The sequence below is a fragment of the Galeopterus variegatus genome, unplaced genomic scaffold (assembly GCF_000696425.1).
Source record: "Galeopterus variegatus unplaced genomic scaffold, G_variegatus-3.0.2 Scaffold299, whole genome shotgun sequence".
Classification (NCBI taxonomy): Eukaryota; Metazoa; Chordata; class Mammalia; order Dermoptera; family Cynocephalidae; genus Galeopterus; species Galeopterus variegatus.
The window spans coordinates 705689-721304 of NW_007726410.1; the positions used below are offsets into that span (position 1 = coordinate 705689).

At 34.7% G+C, this 15616-nt stretch overlaps 1 protein-coding gene across 1 annotated transcript in view; it reads right to left on the minus strand.

Annotated features, from left to right (window-relative positions):
* G2E3 (G2/M-phase specific E3 ubiquitin protein ligase) overlaps positions 1-15616 on the minus strand; it is a 64837-nt gene that overhangs the window by 31123 nt on the left and 18098 nt on the right. The window contains exons 3-10 of the mRNA XM_008567156.1: positions 15469-15566; positions 13377-13478; positions 10600-10724; positions 8910-9075; positions 4217-4323; positions 3461-3577; positions 423-547; positions 191-320 (exon numbers count right to left, since the gene is read on the minus strand). Coding sequence (XP_008565378.1) covers positions 191-320; positions 423-547; positions 3461-3577; positions 4217-4323; positions 8910-9075; positions 10600-10724; positions 13377-13478; positions 15469-15566 — 970 coding nt within the window. The remainder of the gene's footprint in view (positions 1-190; positions 321-422; positions 548-3460; positions 3578-4216; positions 4324-8909; positions 9076-10599; positions 10725-13376; positions 13479-15468; positions 15567-15616) is intronic.

The following is a 15616-nucleotide window of genomic DNA, read 5'->3' on the forward strand; positions in this document are numbered from 1 at the left end:
CTATTCTAGCCCATTTAGTTTTTTTCATCCTGATTGCATTGACTTCATGATCAAATGCTGGGTCCTGCAGTTTGAAAAACACTCTTCTAGACTACTGTATGATCAGCTGATGTTCTACGTGTATATAAAATTTCTTATCATAATTTTCAATAAATTAATTTTACATTATTTTCCAATTCAAAATACACACCTCAATAGATCTTTACTCTGGGCTCCAGGTGACTGTCTAGATAATTTAGGTGATGATTCTTCCAACAAACAATCATCAATTCCCACATTAGAGTTGGGTAATGTATGTTTTTTGGCTTTTTGGAAATCTCCTATGGATTAAAATTCCAATGTTAGCATAATAGAATTATAAGTAAAAACTTTTAATATACACTTGAATGAAAACACCTTCATTCAAAATTACAAAATATTACCTGAATTGTAGATAATACCTCTACATTCCAAACACTCCCAATTTTGTTCCCATGATCGTAGTGAGGAACAGGCTAAATGTGTTCCACTAGAACCACAACATTGACAGCGCTTTATTTCCCATTTGCTAAGGACATAAAGAAAAGCAGATGCTTATATTTCGGTATTAATTTAGTCTAGTTCCAACCACCAGCACCACCACAGACCCAGCCCTCTACCACACACTCTTTTACCAAAAGAGGGAAAACAGATTATCTAGATTATCTGCTTTGATACTTCATTACTTTTTTCCTAAAGTATTTTTTTTTCTATTTCATTTATTATGCTTTTTACTGCCTCCTCTAAAAAGCCCCTAACTTAAAAACCTACACGAATTTAGTATCAACATATACACCCATATGCACATACACAGAGAATATAAATAAACATCAGAAAGAATATGACTAAGAGGGAGAAAAAAATTTTTCCTTTATATCTGGAGATGACTATGTTGACAGGGAGACTGCTGTGTCAGTGTGTTCTGATACGGTAAAGCATTCACTAAATTTTAAGGTGAGGAATATTTCCTAAAATAAGCTTGCTCAGATACCTCAGATATTATGCAGCTCAATAGGATCCAGACTTCCTATTTGGCTCATAATCATATTCTCTCTTATCTGTGCCCCCCCTCACCCCTCCATGTTTCCCCACTCTGTTGTGTGATACATGCCAGTCTCTATTCATATTGCCTGTATGGGTATGGGTATGGGTATGGGTGTGCATTGTGGTATGGGATTCCTCCTCCTTGTGTGGGTATGAGTATATCTTCTTTGTAAAGAAACGAATATAATTCCCTGAGTGTGTGGAAGTGTGGGTGGCAAGAAAGGTAGCTAGATACTCTCTCCACCCTGCAAGTGTGGGAGTATCATCCCTCTGTGTGGTTGTCTGCCCCTGTTCCCCAGATAGTTCTGCCCCCTGACAAAGAAGAGGAAGATGACAGCTAACACGAAATGAGTGCTTATTGTGCACCGGGTTCAGCTATCACTCTTTACATGGAAAGTTTAATCCTCGCAATTTTAGAAGGTAGAGAGAACCATTGTTACCCCCATTTTAAAGAGGAAACCAAGGTACAGAGGGGTAAATAACTTGCCAAATCAAGTTCACACTAGTCAAATCTTGGAGTGAGGTTTCTAAACTAGTATACCTGGCTTCAGACTCATGCTCCCAACCACGACACCATGCTGCCTTTCTCTCACTGGATGAGAGAAAGATAACAAAGCAAGCATTCAGATAGCAGATATATGTGTCCCAGGAGAAAAGGAAAAAAATGATAATAATCTCAAGAAGTAGCTGTCAGAAAGAAAGGGGAGTTCTGTAACTAATGATTGGGTGACCAATGTTATACAAGAAATATATATAAGTTCATTAGGAACAGCCTAAAATGAATTTAGAAGATATCAATATTAATGAATGTATTGCTTCTTAGAATCCTATATACATTATCTCATCTGTGCCTCAGCACAATGATGAGTATTATTTGTGTTTACAAATGAGTAATTGTGCCACTAGGTCAAATAACATGGGCAAAAATACACACCGCTTGACACATTCAATGAGATCTCTTGAAAAAATTTTAATTTAGTAGCATTAAATTTAAATAATGCCAATTATATTGTAACAAGCACAACAAAGGAAATCCTGAGCCCAGAGTGGGGAATCAGTAGTGGGAAGAACTGCTTAAGAAAAACTTTCCAAAGCTGGTCAGACATCAGCTAAATCTTTGCAAATAAGTAGTAGCTGACCCAGTCAAATCACTTGCCATGAGAAACAAGGCACTCAATATTCTGCTCTGCACTCTAAACTTACCACATTAAGATTATATAACAGAGATAACAATTCATTGAAATTTCCTGCATAAATTTCGACAAAACCAGATTTGTTACTTTTTATCCTACAATTTTTAAAAATGAAGACACTCTTGGTTCCTAGTATCCAACACAGTATAGTGCACTTAAAAAGCACAAAATGATTGTTGAAGAAAAGAGCCAATATCTACTGACATTACAAAACATAAATCAATAAATCTCAAATGCCAAACCTTTTTTATAGTGGTCCAAAAGAAGTACTGATAGATTAATCTAGTTAAATTACTCTCTAGAACTTCTATTGCTGTCCAATATAAATACAAAATACAATGCAAACCATAAACATAATTAAAAATTTTCCAGTAACCACTTTAAAAAATATAAAAACAGGTGAAATTAATTTGAATATATTTGGTTTCCAATATTCATACATTATCATTTTGTTCAACATAAAACTAATATAAAAAACTAATGAGATATTTTAAGTCCTTTTTTATATGATTATGGCATGAATTGTGTTCCCCCCACCAAATTCACATGTTGATGAAGTCCTAACCCCCAGCACCTCAGAATGTGACTGTATTTGGAGATAAGGTCTTTAAAGAGGTAATTACAGTGAAATGAGGTCATGTGGGTGGGTCCTAAACAAATAAGTCTGATGTCCTTATAAGAAAAGTACACCAGGACACAGATAACACAAATGGACAACCATGTAAGGACAAAGCTAGAAGGCAGAAATCTACAAGTCAAGGTGAGAGGCCTCAGAAGAAACCAAACCTATACTAGCTTTCAGAAATGTGAGAAAATATATTTCTGTTTAAGCCACCCAGTCAGTGGCAACCCTATTGAACTAGTCTTTGGTGTGTATTTTACACTTACAGTGGTCTCTCAATTTGGAATAGCCACATTTCAAGTGCTCAGTAGCCATATATGTTAGTGGCTACCATATAGGTCATTGTAGCCCTAGGAAATAGAGCCTTATGAAAATATACCAGAGAAATAGGTTGCAACTATACTGACTGTAAAAAGTTCTCTGTAAACAAATGTAAATAAACATTTAATAAACATATTTCATTTCAAGTTAAAACTTTAAACATCCTAAGAGCAAAACTATGTTTCACTAACTAGAAAACCTATTTTCTCAGCTGAAGATTTAAATAAGGAATCACTAAGCACAACTGAACTTCCAGAAATACCTATTAGGTGCATTATAGTCTCGCCCTTCTTTGCAACGACATCTTTGGACATCACAATGCTCATAGTGCTGCAGAAGCTCCTGATAAGCATTTTCCTCTAATTCCCAAGATGCATCTCTGTAAATTAAGTAAGATATAAAATGTATTTTGTCCTGAAATGTTACATAAAAGGATTGGTAATGAATCTAAAAATAAAATCTTTTTACATACTTAGGAACAAAGATAAAACGTGTCCTTTTAAAAATCAATCATTCTCTGTAAGATATAAATCCATTAGTGACATTTTAGCCTACAGTTAATTAGCCTCACAGTGAATTTTCAAATGAAAATTAAGCAGAAAATTTCTAAAACTTACATTTCCCCTAATATTTCACTTCCAATTTTTAATTTCAAGTTTACTGTCATTATTTCTGGATTCCTCATCTTTAAGCATTAAGAAAATTCTTCTCATAATTTTAAATTACATCTTGATTCTCTTAATTTATACATACCATTTTGAAGCCTTACACTGTGTATAAATCAATCAGTTAAAATTGGACACACCTGAGGTTCTTACTAAGAGACTATAAATCAACTAATGAGATACATCGTACCTGCTCTCCAAGAACTAGCAATCTAGGAAGGAAGAGGAGGCTTTACATTCTACCATTTGAAATAGCTACCTGAACATGATCACTTAATCAGAAATAAGTTATTTCTATTGCTATTAAACTTACATTTGAAATACCTTTTTTCAAAAGGCTAAATATTACTTACTTTTCAGGAATATGAATTCCCATTCTCAACATCTCCTTCTGAAAGATGTCACTATTGTTGCATATTGTACACCTAAAGAAAAACACTCCTGCATTTATTGCTTGCACCTATAGTGAAAGATAGAAAATCTACTGTTATTAATTAAAGTCTATTACCAGGTTATGAATTACATAACTAAAAGAACATGTGCTATTTTTCATTTAACGTATTATGAAAACATTTTCTATGTGTAGGGGATTGAGTTACGTCCCCTCAAAACTCACTGAGGCTTGAAATTATCTCCCAAGTTTTATGTATTAGAAACTTAGCCCCCACTGTGACTGTTAAGAGGGTGAGAAATCCTGTTATGGTAATTGAAAGGTGGAGCCTTGAAGAAGTGTGATTGGATTGTAGGACCATGCAGTAGTGAATGGATTAAACATGGTGGTCAGGGGTGAGGTTCTGAGTGCTTTGAAAGAAGAGGAGAGTATCTCTCTCTGCTTTCTCTGCTTCCACCATCTTGCAATGTGAGACCCCTGGGTCACTGTTGCCACCACCAGATGGACTTTGGACTTCTCAGCCTCAGAAACTGTAAGCAATAAGTTTTGTTTTCTTATAAATTACCTAGTTCCAAGTATTTTGTTATAAGCAGCAGGAATGGACTAATATACTATGCTAGTGGATCTTAAACTTTGTCCTTATAAACTAAGTTATCCTCCTGCTAAAATCTGGAGATCTTTGTTTCCCGATGGTAAAAAAAAAATAAAAAATTAAGCTAATGAATAAACTGTTCTTAGCTTTACATCCATCACCCATATATTTTTCTCAACAGTGTGTGTCTTATGTCATTTCTGTTCCTCAGGTGATTTCTATTCCTAAGTATTGTGTTGTTCTCCACACTGTGAGAAAAAAAGTGAAAATCTTGTTACTTCCTTGAAAGGATGTTCAAATAAGTGTTACATATAAACCATCCCTGGTTCTGTTTTTAATTCATTCTCTAAGTTAATTTTCTTCCCTCTAAGTTAATTTTCTTCCCCCAAAGGGAGAAGTGTAAAACGTATTCTCACTGCTACAACAAATACAAATACAGAAGCAGCAGACAGAGAGTACTCAGAAGGAAACAAGAAATTATAAGCCTACTAGAAAGAGCAGCCGGTCCCCAATAAAACACTAGCAGCACACATTCATTTAAAAAATATTTAACTCCTACTTCATAGGTGCCAAACACTATGCCATGTACCAAAAATAAACCAAAAATGACTTAGATTTGACTTCAAGATGTTCTAGTGAGTTGTATACAGGTATACAACTATATCAGTGTGTAAATGTGTTTTCTGTTTGTTTTGTTTAGTAAATACATGCAAGAAATAGGAAGAAGTACCTATGTCTACACTGACAAAAATGTCATAGAGAGACCAAAGCTAAATGTGAAAAAAGAAACAGAGGTTTGTCAGGAAAATGGGACAAAAGACATTCCAAGGATAGGGAATAGCATAATATCAAGTCTTAGTGATGAGAGAACATGTGATTAGGAAACCACATTTAATAATAATACCACATACAATTTTCTGGCCAAACTGAACTAAGTAATGAATCTAGACAGGTAAATCAAAGCCAGTAGAGCACTGATAAGGAATAAGGCACCCAGGAGAAAGACCAATGAGTAGGCTCCTGCAAAAAGAGTGTCTTAAGTTAAAGCAGTGAGAGTAAGAATGCAACAAAGAATATTTGGTAGGTAGATCTGATATACTTAGGGAATGTTTTGTCCGTGGTGAAAAAAGAAGTGAATAAAGAGGGATCCAGGTTCGGAAAACTAACAAGGGGCATACCCTTACACAGAACACATGGGAAGTAAGCAACAAGTACTAAAATCTTTTAACTTAACGGATCTTTGAGCAATTGCAGGCAGATGCTGAGGTCCTACTAAATATAGATGTGATTCAAGTGCTATGGTTTGAATATTTGTCCCCTCCAAACTCATGTTGAAACTTAATCCCCATTGTAACAGTATTATCAGGGTGGAAAATCTATGTTATTTGAGAGATGGGACCTTTTGGAGGTAATAAGGATTAGACAAGGTCATGAGAATGAGGCACTAGCGACTTGATAAGAGGAGAAAGAGAGACCTGAACTAGCACACTCAGCCCCCTCTCTGTGTGATGCCCTGCATTGCCTTGAAACTGTGCAGACAATTCCCACTAGCAAGAAGGCCTTCACCAAATGCTCCCCCTTGACTATGGTCTTCAAAGACTCCAGATCTGTAAGAATTAAATTTCTTACACCAAGATCTGGGGTTCAACCCCTATACCTGCCTCCCCGCCCAAAAAAGAGAAATTTGTGGAATATACTAAAAAGCATATGTACTTCACAGGGCCTGGTTTTCCAAAGTCTTGCAGTTTCAAATATTGACCTTGTGGAGGACTGGAAATTTTTCTCATGCTATAAGTCTCTGGTGTAAGATAAAGATTTGTGGCACAGCAAGGTTGCTGGCTCAAGGACAGACTAGTTACTGATTGTTATGGAAAGATACTGAGAAATTGTTATAAGAAGGAATGTTTGCTAAGATCAAGCTTTTGTTGATAGCTTTACTGGAATGTCATCTGGCTTGTTTCACCAAAAGTTACCAGCCTATATTGTTAAACTATAACCCCACCTATGTCTCTTCCTGGTCTGGAAAATAAATGCAGGAAGAGAACCCCAATTTGGGGTTAATTTCCCAAAGAAGTGTTGCCTCTTGCTGGAGGGTCCCAGGGAAGTTAACCACTTTGGGGCTTCTCAATGCTCAGAAGAGATAGGCTTTGAGTAATCCTTTGCATCTCCATCACCCAGGGGAAGTGGGGTGACAAATCCATGGGGGGTGAAGCAACACAAAGCAACAGAAATTTTACATCTTCATAAATTACCCAGTTTCAGGTATTCTGTTATAAGCGACAGAAAATGGACTAGGATAATAAAGAGGTATCTGGTATGGAAGAAAAAACAATATAGGACACATGGAAGATACCAACAAAACTAGAACAATGATGGAGAAACCCAAACTGAATAAGAATAGTGATAATTCTCTAGATATATAGAGTGAAGTTTTTACCAGTTTCTTCGATATTAATCTCTTAGTCTCTTCTCACAAAATCCCAATGTATAGCACTTGTAGTAGGTACAAATAATGACATTTGTTTAACCACATATAGCTATCTAGATGGGGTCGACTCCATATACTACTTCAGTTAAGACTGAGACCAGAGTGGAAAAAGCCACTGGAGCTCCCTTAGAGAAAGTGACTCAAGAATTAGCCCTGTCTTAGTATGCTCTGGTCAAGTAACAATCGCTTATTGATATTTATTTTAAATTACATTTGCATAAAGTAGATCTACTATTTTTATTTGTAATATTATTTCTTCTATTTTTAATGACAGAATTAAAAACTCAGTTTTTTCAGAGTGTTCTCAAAAAGCCCTATGAATACTAGGTCAAGTTTGAGAACCTCTCTTTGCTTCATTAATCACACATAAATGAGGCAAATTTATTTCTCTTGAGAATTAACATACTGTTACAAAATTAACAAGATGACACATTTGGCAGCAATTATATTTATTCAAATACAAATCCTTAATTAAGATAAATTATTTTTTTAACATTCTCATATAATATGAACTTCTTGCTCAATAGGTAAGGATAACACTTCATGATGTTGTTTATTAACTACACTCTCTGGGATCCTTTTATAAATACTTCTTTGCAAGAATTAACAGAATTTCTAATATTTCCACAACAAAATAGGCTCAATTCTGCCACTTTTAACTGAATAATTGTAAGTATAAAATTTCATGGCCCATAGAAAAATAGGTGGATCAATCAAGCTTTATTACTTTGATTACTATTAGTACTTTTAAGAATTTACATTTTCTAACTTTTAAAAATATGTTTGTGAACAATTTGTAATCAATAATAATCTCTCATTTTACTAAACAATAACAAAATCCAAGCTTTAAAAAATAGTGTCAAACTTAAGAAAATCCTTTGTTATTTGGCATTCTATTATGTCTATCAGCTGGCACTCCCGAACATGTATATTACATACTTGATGTTATTAATAATTGGGATCTTTTCAAAATTTTCAAGTATTTTCTAAATGAAAAAAATACTAAATTATGTTTAATGTGTTTTATGATATTCTATTTACTTGAAAATTATTAGTCATCAGGTTTGATATACAAGGTAACTCTGAAAGACTCAATACTTTTAATTCACTGACAGTAATCAGCTCCCTGTCAAAAAGTTATGATAAAGTATTTACCACTGTAACAACAAACAAACAAAAAATTGTCCTCTTAACACTTCAATATCTTACCTTGCTATCAAGCCTATAACAATTTCATGTATACTGGGTTTCTAGCTTAAATATGTAAATGGAACTTAGAAATTAAAATCTGTGTTTCATTCATTATAAAATATAAAATCCTTAGATTAAAAATAACAAAATTTTGTATGTATAAATATATACTAAAAGTTTTCATCTAAAGTATTAAAATGTTAATTGTACACTTAGTGAGAATTTTATATGTAAAATATGCTTCAAATTAAATGTTTGAAGATACTTTTAAAAGTTACAAGTAGTAGGAGCTAATATACACATGTCAATTCTTTCTCATTTAAAATTCAAATCAGCAAGTAACAAATTTTACATCAATCAGAAAGCTCACAAAACATATCTTACCTGTAAACAGTCTCTATGAAACCAAGCATTCTTACAACAAGGACTTCGTAATACATTGTAAGTTGGAATAGGCTCAATAAATTCCAAACAAATGGTGCATGGTAAGGAGTCTCTATAATTATTAGATGTAATTATTTGAACAGGTCGATGCTTCCAACAAAATGACCTAAAAATGCAAATTATTTAAAACAATGTCTAATGAATGCATAGCATAACTAGGCTAGCATTGTAATTCATGTATTTAAGAGAAAATTTGTATCTGTCTCATAATTAACCTACAACAGACTAGAGCCTCACCATCTATAACCAAGGAGAGGTGGGCCTTCAGAATGTGAACTTTCTGGTGGTAAGACTTACATAATTTCAATAACTAATATTATGTTGAGAATCCTATGTAATATTGTTAACAATGGAGCATACATACTATTGTATTCAACAACTGTTAAGTACAATTGTTTACAATATAATATTGTATATTGTTATACATTTTATTAATATTTAATAAAATTAAAGGAGGCAGGAACTTAAAAATATTTTAATCATATAACAAATAAAGTATAAATAATAATCTATTCCTAATCCACTTTATTTCGACTTTTATTTTCTGAACTGCAGTTTTCTTACATGGTCTACCTAAATCGGTCCACCTAAACAATCCACCTAAATCGGTGCACCTAAACAATCCACCTAAATCGGTCAAGAAGACAAAAATGAGAAGAAATAGAACACTCATGATACCAAATGCCAAAATTCATAAAATCTTAATGTTTAAAGTTGTACTGAGAAAGCAAATATTTTCAGGGGCATCCCATGGCCTATTGATTTTTTGGACTCAACCAAATTTACATGCTTCCATTTACTCAGTGAGAAATACAAATGGCCCGATGAAAGAAAAGCAGACTATTAATTCTAAAGAGTGACATAAAAATCTAGAATTATGAAAGGTGGAATTTTTCACTAAATATGAATAAATTAACAGTTCTATGATATATGCTAGAGCCAAAAGCTGAAGGTGTTTGTTAATCACTAGGCCCATTCTAGACATGGCAATTCTCAAGACTTTGTGGACAGAAATGGCCCTGTAAAGGTGTGTGGGGGAATACACACACACACACACACACACACACACACACACACACACACACACACACACACACACACACACACACACACACACACACACACACACACACACACACACACACACACACACACACACACACACACACACACACACACACACACACACACACACACACACACACCCTCTTTTTTCATATATATGTGTGTGTATATATCCTCATTATATATATATATATATATAAAATAATATATATGATAAATAATTTAAAATAATTAATTTCAAAAAGTTTGTAGAAAAATAGAATTAAGAGATAATATGGGGGAAAGCCTATTAGAGCGTGGTGTCGATAACACCAAAACACCAAGGTCAAAGGTTTGGATCCCTATACCAACCAGCCACCCAAAAACACCACAAAAAACAAAAACCCGAATATTTCCATGAACTTGTTGAAGTACCCTTGTGTGTGTGTGTATGTGTATGTAATGTATATGCATAATCTTAGTGCAGCTTTAAATGTAAATTTTACAAGGGAATTAATCATTGGGATACCTGTTTTCCACCATTCTTTAACATTAATCTTTCACATATAACAGTTAAATAACTCACGCAAAATTGCCAGTAAATTGGAAAATACATTCTCTCTGAAATCCACATGGGAAATGATAACTTCGTTTACATCGGGGTGCTACACATCCTATTGAAGCACCAGTTTTCTTGCAAATACAGCATTTCTAGAAGAAAATATGAAAACAGGGGCCACACACACAAAATTTGAGTACTGTAATATGATCAAGGTATAAATGAATGAATATTTCTTGTGGGGAATCTGAAAATTATTTTCATCATAACAGTTGTGATAATGCTATATGGAAAAAAATTTTCCTAAAAGAAAACTGTTCTACCCAGAAAGAGTCTAAAGACACAACTCCTATAACGATTTCTGATAAGGGAAACATCTTTAACCTAACATGTGGATGAGATAGAGAAGCCCTTTTTCCTTCCTATCTGCTAAAATATTTTAAACCAAAGAGTTTATAAACATGAAAGTCTATGCATGAAAGTCTCATTGAAATCTCAACAGAAAGCACATAAATTAGGAAATACCAAGAAGAACAATAGGAAAATACTAAAAACCAATTTGTAAAAACTGGCTAAGATCACTCTATCCTACACAAATGAAAAAGTGTTAGATACCTACAGCGGGTTCAACAGTGGTCCCCAAGATATATTTAAGTCCTAATTCCCAGTACCTGTGAATATGAACTTATTTGGAAATAGGGTCTTTGCAAATGTAATTAAGTTAAGGATCTCAAGATGAATCCATGATTTAGGGTAGTCTCTAAATCGTATGACTAGTGTCTTTATAAGAGAAAGGAGAATGAGATTTAAGACAGATACAGAGAAGAAAGCTATGTGAAGATGGAAGCAGAAATTGGTGGTGTGTTGCCACAAGCGAAGGAACATTAAAGGTTGCCAGCAGCCACCAGAAGCTAGGAGAGAGGCATGGAATGGATTTTCCCTCAGGGCCTCCAGAAGAAACCAATCCTTCTAATACCTTGACTTACAATTCTGGCCTCCAGAAGTGCGAGAGAATAAATACATTACCACTGCCACTAACTGAAATATAACAGTGGTACATAAACAGAAAGACTATTAAATGAATCAATCATTAGTAAAATACAGAGCAGTACCTAAAACACCTAGGAACCCGTAAGATGGTCATTATAATAGTCACTGATTCTGGGATTACAGAGTCTTACTGCTGACCCCTTAAGCACCACGCAGGTTACAGGTGAATACTTGGCTAACCTGAAACTCTCCCAATGAAGTGACACAAAGAATTCTAGTTTAAGGTCACAAATGGGGACTCCTCTTCAGGATCACGATATTCTCAAAGGCTCATAGTGCACTCAGAGAGGATGCAGATGTATTAAAAAAACAGTTCCGAACCTTCACCACAAGCTCACTATCATCAGTAGGCTAACAAATTTTGACACGAATATCCTCGCATGGTTCTTAGACTCATGCTAACCTTTTCCCCAAGGTTTTCCTTTGTGACTTAGAGCCTCTATTTTAACCATCACCTCCCCTGCATCCTCAACATCTTCAAAAATAATTGCTTCCACTTCTTTGCCTCAACTAAAATAAATGTTTCTATATGCTTTCCTTGTAGACCTTCTTGAATGAAGCAGCTTATTTTCTCATCCTCCTTAATTTCCAGACTCGGCACGGCGTGGGGGTGGCACATGAACAGGGCAGGAAGGGGGACAAACAGAACATTATTTTAGTTCTCTATGACAGATTGTAGCCCACTACTCTATCTTAATACTTAAAAAAAAGTTGGACCTTTAAGCCTAATGACATCTACCTACTAACTTCCTGGTCACTAACTTTTTGGCACCTGGATCAGTATTTTAACTCTTGCAATCATCCTAAACAACTTCAGCATTTATGAGACAACCTGTCGTTGACTTCCTCAATTAAGATGTGTCAATGCCATTCATCTCCATTCTACTGTAATGATGAATCCCTTCATCACCCAAACTACTCCACCATGGAAATAATTCCAGTATAACATTCTCTGAACAGAATTCTCTTTTTTCTAATGCTCATTATTTCTACTCAAACCTTATGGAAACCTACAGTCCTTTCCTTGCACATAGCATAGTAATTATCATCCAGAAGATTCACAGATGATAATTGAATGGGCAAGGGGTTAAAGTTTAGAATAACATCTTGGAGAAGAGGACACTGAAAACAAGTACACAATGTCACAGAAGGGCCAAAAGTGTTTTGGAGATAAATCACCAGTCTACATAGTTATGTAATTTCTACTTCAATCCATCACTACAACCTCAGCAACTAAGGTACAGGAATAAAATAACATCTTGGAGAAGAGGACACTGAAAACAAGTACACAATGTCACAGAAGGGCCAAAAGGGTTTTGGAGATAAATCACCAGTCTACATAGTTATGTAATTTCTACTTCAATCCATCACTACAACCTCAGCAACTGAGGTACAGGAATATACCTCAGGATTCATAATTGAATCCTGAACTGTTGATTCGGGATTGAAGGTTTACAGAACAGCAGAGTGGAACTATGGTCACAATTCTGACAGTAAGAGTGGATGAAATGATATATAGGTTGCAATAAGGTAAGGAAGTGAAGTCAGTATTGTCACATGTAGTATTCAGGTGAGTTCAGCTCTTTTTCATTTGCAAAAATACAAAATGTTCTTCTAAAACTTATCATATTTGACAAAAATATGCATTGGAACATAAAATCAAAGTCATAAATTTCTAACACAGAAACTGACAGAAAAGACTTCCCAAGTATTGACAATATTTACGGTGTTTAGTGTAATGATAAAATACTTACCAGTTTAGAAGCTCTATTCACTTCCTTCCTGATGTCCTCTATTAGGAAACCATAAACTCCTTCTTCTTCTTTACCTCTCTGCCAAATTCCACTTGACATCAACTATGAATATATTTTCAATTAAAAAATAAACTCTAAGAAACTAGTTTGGAATTAAAAATATATATCCATAACATTCGTTCTAATAAAAAATGGACATAAAATGATTCAAATTTCAAACCCCTATCTGTAATAGTTGTTCTTCATGTTCAAAGTAAGATGCCACTTGGGCTGGCCCCATGGCTCACTTGGGAGAGTGTGGCGCTGGTAGCGCTGAGGCTGAGGGTTCGCACTTGACATCAACTATGAATATATTTTCAATTAAAAAATAAACTCTAAGAAACTAGTTTGGAATTAAAAATATATATCCATAACATTCGTTCTAATAAAAAATGGACATAAAATGATTCAAATTTCAAACCCCTATCTGTAATAGTTGTTCTTCATGTTCAAAGTAAGATGCCACTTGGGCCGGCCCCATGGCTCACTTGGGAGAGTGTGGAGCTGGTAGCGCTGAGGCTGAGGGTTCGGATCCTATATGGGGTGGCTGGTGCGCTCACTGGCTCAGCATGGTGTGGACCACACCATACAGAGGGCTGCGATCCCCTTACCAGTCAAAAAAACAAAAAAAAGTAAGATGCCACTCACATTGTCTGATTTGGAGTATTAATAGTTTGTATACCAGAACTGGTTTCTAAAGGTATTCCAGGAAATAAGAGAAAAAGAACAGAAGGTAGGTTTGTTTTCAGACTCATTTTAGGAGAAGGATTTTGATTTTGTCTTTTCTCTGTCTTCCTTGCTTTGTCATCATCTCTTCCTATGTGATAGTTTTCCACGTCCTTCATCATATATAGTCCACACCCAGGTTACCGATGTCAGTCTGAGGCCTTCACTACAAGGCAAGATTAGGGATTTTCAGATCTAGACATGAAGCCAAAAGGTGGCTTTGCTCAGTAGCTTACCTAGGTAGTCTCTGTCTCTGATTTTCTGTCTCTGTGAGATCACAGTTTTCTATAGAGCTGGCACCTCTGGCAAGAGGCTGACAACAGGGAACAAGTACTTTTACTTATTTATTTACTTTGGTTTGTTTCCTTTTCTACAGGGTAAGGACAACCCCATTCTAGAAACAATTAAGAATAGAGTAAAATTTTAAAATCACTTAAATTTACCTTTCTGATAATTCATTAGCAATAATACTCAAAAAGTTAAGAAAACTTTATTTTCTGTCTTATGACAAATTGATTTACAAAAACCTTGATGCATAAGTGGAAGAACTTGAGGGGAAATGACTCACATAAAATAATAAAATGTTTGCTTTAATCATTCTCTTTATGCTTCTCCAGTATTTTGTATGTATCTGTTGATCACTGACTACTTAAATGTGATGGCAGGAAGAGAAAAGGAAATCTAGAGCTAGAATCAATGGCCAATTGAAAATAATCAGGCACTGTCTTTGGACACTTGTGATTGAAAAATTAGAAAACCATGGTTTCTAACAATAAGGAACACAGTGTCTACTTGGTAAGCTGAAGCATCCTTTAAATCACAATGTATGTGAATAAGAAAGTAATATTCATTTTAGAAGAAAAATATATTTAGACATAACTTATTGGGTTATATGAAGAGGGCTATAGAACTATAGAAAATAAGGATAAGTATAACTGAGAAAATTGGGGTGTGAAAAGAATAGCTGTGTTAAAAAAGATGAATAGTATATGATTTTTTTTTTTTTTTAAAAGATGACCGGTAAGGGGATCTCAACCTTGGCTTGGTGTTGTCAACACCACGCTCAGCCAGTGAACAAACTGGCCATCCCTATATAGGATCTGAACCCATGGCCTTGGTGTTATCATCACCGCATTCTCCCAAGTGAGCCACGGGCCGACCCTAAACCTGAGAATTTGATAAACAAAAAAATCCTATTTTTACATGTAAGCAAAATGAGATCCAGAGAAGTTAAACAACCTAACCAATTCTCAGAAATCAGTGTCAGGATCTAATTCTCCTCTTTAGAACATGAAATTTCTAGAATTTAAATATAAATTATACTCACCAAACAATAGTAATGTACAGTGAGATTCCATTTCTCATTAGTTTTCTTTTCTCCATATTTATTAGGACAGTCATCATTTTTTCGACAGAAAACACAAGCTAACAGTGAGAAAGTAAATAGATATAAAAATATATTTAAATTTTTCAAA